The following is a 7,593-nucleotide window of genomic DNA, read 5'->3' as shown; positions in this document are numbered from 1 at the left end:
CCTCGTGTAATTAAAACAAACAAACTAAGTATGAGAATCACAAATATCGAGATTTGTGAAACATCGTCACGTGTTTTACTCGCTGTGAAAATCATGCTGATTTCCAAGCATCATAGCCCCCAGTGGCTTAGCGGTAAGTTTGAAGGCTTATAACGATACCTGTTGTAAGCACAGCACATATGGCTATTGAGTAGCTCTGTGCTTAACAACAAATACGCAAACATCGTAACGAATGTCTGTAAAATGCCCTTTCAGAGTAGCTATTTAGTTATCGACGAAACAAACTAATGTGCAGCCGAAGTCGTAATGACGATCTTTCAGTGACTTTAAGAAAATAATTAAAAAACCCGGATGATGAAATATTCGAATGCAATGGATTCCCTGTTTGTTTAGCTCTATCATAAGGTTCTCTCATTTACGCCGATTCAACTGATTCCCTCCACTGATCGAACATTTTTTTATTTTGTTTTTATCCCATACAGAGCCAAGTGTTAAGTTATATTTCTTAATCTTTTTCGACACTCAACATGAATGATTTGATAAAAAGAACCAGCTTGAAGTGAGTTAGTGCAAAATGGTGAGAGTAGTTAAGGGGTTTGTTCAGATACAGGCGCTGACTGGCTGCCTCAGGCGGAGGGGGTATTTCTGAGGAACGCTGTCAACGACCTCTAAATTTTCACGAGTCACGCGCCCTCTGATGCCACTTCCTGGCCCTAGCAACGCGCTCTCTGTTGAGTAGCGCTCGAACTATGATTTCACCCACCTTAGCAACAAGCCCCTGACATCGCGTCCTCTGGTGAGTAACACTCAAACTACAGGTCCTTTGCATATTAGGTAAAAGTTATATAACTTTCGGTTATATATATATATATATATACTACATTATAGTTCTGTAACCCTCGGGTGTCGGCATATTATGTAATAATTATGTAACCATCAGGCGGCATCCTTTGATCTTCATTCACCTGACAACCCCCCACTGAGGTAGCCAATCGGCGCGTGTGAACAAACCCTATACCTGTTGATGACAAAAAAAAAGACTCAAAAGCACCGAGTGCACTTTAAAAAATTGACCCATTTGTCTACAGGATCAAAATAACGACTCAAAGTTTCTGATGCAAACGACGTCACATTTTCGAAAGAGACATTGTTTTAGTTTTTAATTTCGGAATGCATTTATTTATAAAGAAATTGAGTAACAAAAGACCATAAATCGAACTTACGGTGGAAGAAGCAGCAAAAAGAACGCTCGAGATGTGAACTGTGGAACAGGATGAGTAGCATCTGTTAGACTCGAAGAAAAAAAAAGAAAAAGAAAAATGACTTTAACGACCATAAAAGGTAAAAACACAAGTAACGAATCTAACAACAACTTTCTTTTCAAGAAGTTATGGTTTTCCTGGTTCATTTCTTTAATAAAATATAAAAATTAAGAATTTTATAAACTTAAAAATTTACCCAAATTGTTAATCGATACTCAAAAATTATCATCTACCAGTACCAGCGTTCTGGTTTTATCTTAAGAAAGTAGATAGTTTATTAAAATTATTGCGTTATATTTGAATTACTAAACTTAATATATATTACCCTCATTATTGATCTTTCTTTAAGTCTTAAGTTAAAATATTATTACGCGTTTAAAAGTTACTAATCAAGGGCCCGGCATGGCCAGGTGGATAAGGCGCCCTTTCAGCCGTGGGGGCGTTATAATGTGACGGTAAAATAGTAGCTCAAGAGTTGGCGGTGGGTGGTGATGACTAGTTACCTTCCCTCTAGTCTTACACTGCTGAATTAGGGACGGCTAGCGCAGATAGCCTCGTGTAGCTTTGCGCCAAATTAAAAACAAACAAACAAAACAAACTAATCGCAGTGACAAGAAATCTTAATAGAACACACATTCTACAAGTCAGTAAATATCGTAATGTTGCAAACTTATTGTCCTTCAGGATAATTCAACAGCCTGTTGATGGTACATCGCTAAACTCGTATTTTCGGATCACACCAAAGTTAGCCAAGAATTCTATAACGTTAATTTGAAGTTACTGTCATTAATGTGATACGTTTTCTTTATCGCAGATGCAAAGAGAAAGTATAGGCTTTTTTTTTAAGTCTTAGAATATACCCATTGAATTTCTAAACGCATTTTTCTAAACCATTTATACACAGTATTGGTTGTGGGTCCTTAATAATATATGTTGTTGTAGAGCAAAGCCACAGTGAGCTATCTGCTGTGTCCACCGAGGGGAATTGAACCACTGATTTTAGCATTGCAAGTCCGCAATTATACCGCTGCCCCCAGGAGAAACAATAATCCAAATAAACAAAAAGTACTATGAGTATTGGGTGCCCTATTTATCTTACATAGAAAAAGAACCGAGCGTGGCCCAGTGGTTCTCGTGCAAGGCTACGAATATGCAGGTCTAACGATACAGCTGTGACGATCCAATTCAACTATTCGGTCAGACACCAGTAGCCCAAATGTAAATAGTGGGTGCTGTTAACAAGCTATCTTCCCTCTGGTCTATCAGTTCAAGATTAGGGGCGGCTAGCCTCTCCCCTCTGGTCTAGCAGTTCAAGATTAGGGACGTTGTAGCTCTTCAATATCTTTGAGCGAACATCGGAAAAACAAACAAAAACCTACAAATAAGTGATTTCACCCAATTATTTCATTACTTCTTCACCGAGTATTGTAACAGACAAAAACAGAAAATAGTCCAATATCATGCAATATCTGGACTTCACCGGTAGTGAACGGTAAATTAAAAGTTAATAATGATAATAATATTAAAAAGGTCTCACAGTATTCGAATTAATTTCCATTAGAGTAAGATAAAATTGAATTTTTAAATGTTTTTCTTAAGAGAAATATACTGTCAGTGGCAACGCACCAAGAGAAAGAGAAACAGGGAACATATATTTATTGAGATTAAATTATACAGATGGGTTGTTATCACCCAAAATGAAAGGTGGTATATGATGCCAATGAATATCATATTAATAAAGTATTAGCTCGCATGTATAACCCAAGTGTTTTGATTAGCATTCTTGAGTCATTATCCAACATCATTGTTAGAGAAGAGATCGATTCAGTTCTAATTTATGAAGCTAATATGTTAAGATAAACATGTTGGTTAGTCTACTATACTTACTATATGATGGTTCCTACAGCGGTTCCTAGGACTATCAACAAGCTGGAAACAGAAATAAATAGTTAAATGTAAGTTTCGAGTTTTATCACGACCTTTTAAAGCATAACAAGATGTGAAAAAAAAGGTGCATTGATTTAATTGTTTGAAAACATCCAATAGGTGCATTGATTTAATTGTTTGAAAACATCCAATAGGTGCATTGATTTAATTGTTTGAAAACATCCAATAGGTGCATGGATTTAATTGTTTGAAAACATCCAATAGGTGCATTGATTTAATTGTTTGAAAACATCCAATAGGTGCATGGATTTAATTGTTTGAAAACATCCAATAATTTCTAATGTATACAAACACCATCACAACAAGACGCGACAGCTACAAAATCACAGGGTTTGGTTGTTGTTAAGCCCAAAGTTACACCACAGGCTGTCCGTGCTCTGCCCACAACGGGTATCGAAACACGAATTTTAGCATCGTAAGCCTGCACAATTAGAGCTGGGGACATGCAGAGTGTAGGTGCAGTCACAGATGCAACTGAATTTATTATGATTTAGAAATACTAGAAGTTAAGTATTTAACAATTTTTGTCAAAAACTTTGTTTCTAGTTAAGCACAAAGTTACACAATGAGCTATCTCTGAAGTGCCCACCATGGGTATCGATACCCGATTTTTAGCGTTATAAGCTCACAAACGTACCGCTGAGCCATTGGGGGGGACAAAAAAGATGGTAATGTACCAGTGGCTACGACAAATACGAAGCACGCACAGCTAAAACTATAGAAATATTTAATCATATTTTTACCCCTGTTATGATCTCCTCTTTCATAAAAATTCTAATATCGAAGAATGCACGTCTACACATAGGTTTTCATCATCTTGAACGAAAACTATTCGGTCTGTAAGTAGCAGGCATGTCAACTGAATATTAATAAAAGCTAAGAAATTATTTAATCGATTTAATCGTCACGTGGACCAGTACGTGTAACGAGTGCCACTTTCATTACTGTTGGCTGATAGGCCAAAAACATATTCAAATGATTGATATATTTTCGAATTCTACAAGTGCTTATAGTTTATTCTTCTATTTTTACCAAATGAATATAGTAACATCACCGGATTAATGCCAACCCCACCTGGCATTCAATATGAGTTTCCATTTAAAAATAAAAAGGTAAATGATGTAATAAAACAAAAGTCTCGTAGTCAAAACACTACTCAAAAAATTCAACAAAAGTAGTTCGAATTAACGGTATTAAAAATGAAGTAAGTAAATAAAATTTGAAATATCCAGTCAGATCATTAAAAAACGTGTAATCAGGTACATGTAGAGTCGTAGACGTAAAAAAATACAAAATACAATAATTTTCCTTTCCGGCCATCTCACTGTTCTGTTCTACATTTATCTTTTATACTATATATATATATATATATGCTCATACAAGCATTAACATACCTGTGTGAAACATGTATACGTTTTTTATTTATTAACACTTTCTCTTCATTTTAAGTGTATTTCCTTTCATAAACTACGGCCACATGAGAAAACCTTGAAAAGTGATTATTAATTCAGGAAACCGAGAGAATGGGGAAGAAAAATACCGTAAGATCTGCACATATAAACATGTGGAAAAATATTTGTGAAAAGAAAAAACAAACTTGAAAGTGTAGGAATGAGTGCACCAAAAAGTGAGGAAACAAGGTAGGAATGGGCATGGTGTAATAAAACTTCCTCTGTACAACTTCACAAGGGAGCGTTTCCAACAGGATTTCGTAGATTAGCGATATAGCTGGATTAAAATACAAAGATAAATAATCCTAATAGGTTTCTGTGTATTGACATCATGGATTCGTTACTGTCTATGCAAAAGTAGAAGAATCATCTGGGTGATGGAGTGCGAGTTGTTTGCATATAATATGGTTTGATAAATTAATTAATTAACTTAATTAGCTACTTCACGCTGGCACTAGCACGTGGTCCCTATACTTTTATTCTAATTAATCATTTTAATCATGAAGTGTTTTTTTAGGGACTATGCTCCTGAAAGTTATGCATTTGTCGTAGTGTATTTAATACAAAACTGTAAATAATTAACAGCCCCCTCGTTCCTTGCCTTCATATGTTTTTGTATTGTGGGTTTCAAAACTTATAGGGAGTGTCCATGTGAAATGCAGGTAGGTGGTAAAAGCACGTTCCTGACTACATACATTAAAAGATGTTTCAGTACGGCTCGTTATACTTTAAATTACATCCATTACTTATGCAAAAGACAGCCACCTGGTATCATTAGAACGGTAACTGTACAAACATTCCAGCGCACGTATACGTAATTCGTTAATGTATAATTTATGGAATGATGTACGCGAAACTCCGTTCTCTAAGCTACAAAGACATATGTAAAGTTGGAATTATTAAACAGTCCCTCTTTAAATGTGTAGTACTCGTCCTTAAATCGTAACAATATATAATGCATTTCTGGCGGCATCATGCAAGGGGTTGAAAATGTATCAATTCGAGCAGATTGGCTTCGTTTTTAAATAAATTTTGCTAATGCAACGACTGACCAATGATATAAAACAACATTCGTCATGATTTGGCGTAATAACAAAACAGGGCGAAACTTCATACAGGGGCAAACTAACGCACTCGAGAGCAGTTGTACACGTCCTTGTTACATATGAAATAATTATCATCCATAAATAAATAAATTGCAACAAAAACTGAATCCGCTAATGAAAAAAGATTAATCTGCAAAATCCATTATCTCTCACTTTCGTTATTAGACTGCTTACAATTTAATTTTCGTTATGTTCTTGATTGTGTGGCGTAAAGTTATATACTATTAAATAACAAGAGTCAGCAATTTAAATAGTAAAACCTTTAGTTCGAGCGAAACCGTACTTTTTTCCTGGAAAACGAAAAGTAGACGAAGAAAAAAAGAAAACTAATTGCATTGAAAAAGAAAAACAGATAAAATATGACTGTCTGACTTTTATAGATGAAAAGTGAAAATGCAACAAAAGTCTTAGTTTCCTAAATAAATCAGTGTTTACTAAATTATTTATTCCAGTCGGTATCAGGTTGGTTCTTGTTGAAATAATAAAACACACAAGCGAGATTTATTAAGGAAAAACACACATACGAAACACGTGTAAGTTTTCTACAAAACTTCTAGTATGACGTTCATCTCCTGAATGTGATTTACAAAATCATAAACACAAAAATAGACTGTGTCTTAAAAAGTCTTCCCAACGTAATCAAAACCATTTGAAATATGGAAGGAAAAAGACATTCCGCCCAGTTTGTAATACGCGAGGGCAAGCGGTTACGATGTTTAAATATCTCAGCATGGAAAGAAAACCTGCACACGTGTTTTACGATGCCAATTAAATGTTAAGCAATATTAAATGAAAAACACTTCTTTAGTAAATTTCTTGTGGGGGGGGGGTACACGAACAGCCTCACTACAAGAGTTAAACATTAAGTTCGGGAGGGGGCCACTTTTTTAGTTTTGGCTCATGTTGCTCCAATCAGGGTTACGTAAGACGAAAGTTGGTGCGGATTTGATAAAACCTGGTTTTTTATTTCTGAAACCATCGTTGTTAATAACGTAATAGCTTTTCGCAACAACTTAATACGCATAAAATGCTCGTTTCAGCGATCAGTTATTTAATGTGTTTTCGGTGTCATTGTTAAATAGGATAACAAGCGATCCACACCCTTTAAATCAAAACATAAATTATCATAGCAAGTCTCCACGAGAAGATCACATGGTTGTAACAAATCCCTGTCACTCTGCCAAATAATGTGCATGAACAAGGCAACAGTTGTATGTCAGAGTTGTCTAAACCACTACAATTCTCAGGCATCAAAATACCAACGTTCTGTTCGTGGCTTTTGATTGGAAGATTCAAATAAGAGACTCGTTGATCTGGGACAGGCTACATACCATTCCAAATAAAGATTCCGAATCTAGAACCTGCAAAAGCACTTGACTTTGCTTTAGGAAACTTTGTAAAACATTCAGGACATTTTCTATTTTTTTTGTCACTAAAAACCTGCTAACCAACTCAACAACGATTTGGTTTTATTTATTAAGAAGTTAAAGTAATTTTATTAATTAGAATACAGACCAATATTATTTTTCAAGGTGTAAGGTTAAACTTATCAAACAAGAAATATCATTGGAGAATACAAATCTGCTACGACCCGCACTTAGTCAACTTCTAAGCAATTATGACAAATACACGTTTATTTGTAAAGTTTAGCTACAACGACCAGCACTTAGTCAACTTCTAAACAGTTATGACAAATACACGTTTATTTGTAAAGTTTAGCTACAACGACCAGCACTTAGTCAACTTCTAAACAGTTATGACAAATACACGTTTATTTTACGTAAAGTTTAGCTACAACGACCAGTCACTTAGTCAACTTCTAAGCAA

General features: G+C 35.2%; 1 protein-coding gene across 3 annotated transcripts in view; it reads right to left on the bottom strand.

The window, feature by feature from the left end:
- Positions 1 to 7,593, bottom strand: part of LOC106468431 (Na(+)/H(+) exchanger protein 7-like) — an 81,408-nt gene that overhangs the window by 52,992 nt on the left and 20,823 nt on the right. For all 3 annotated transcript variants that reach the window (XM_022396759.1, XM_022396760.1, XM_013928858.2), the window contains exons 5-6: positions 3,150 to 3,191; positions 1,224 to 1,292 (exon numbers count right to left, since the gene is read on the bottom strand). In XM_022396759.1, the coding sequence (XP_022252467.1) occupies positions 1,224 to 1,292; positions 3,150 to 3,191 (111 nt within the window). The remainder of the gene's footprint in view (positions 1 to 1,223; positions 1,293 to 3,149; positions 3,192 to 7,593) is intronic.

The sequence above is a fragment of the Limulus polyphemus genome, unplaced genomic scaffold (assembly GCF_000517525.1).
Source record: "Limulus polyphemus unplaced genomic scaffold, Limulus_polyphemus-2.1.2 Scaffold3005, whole genome shotgun sequence".
NCBI lineage: Eukaryota > Metazoa > Arthropoda > Merostomata > Xiphosura > Limulidae > Limulus > Limulus polyphemus.
Note: the sequence above shows the minus strand (reverse complement) of the source record. Positions and strands in the feature narration are given on the sequence as shown.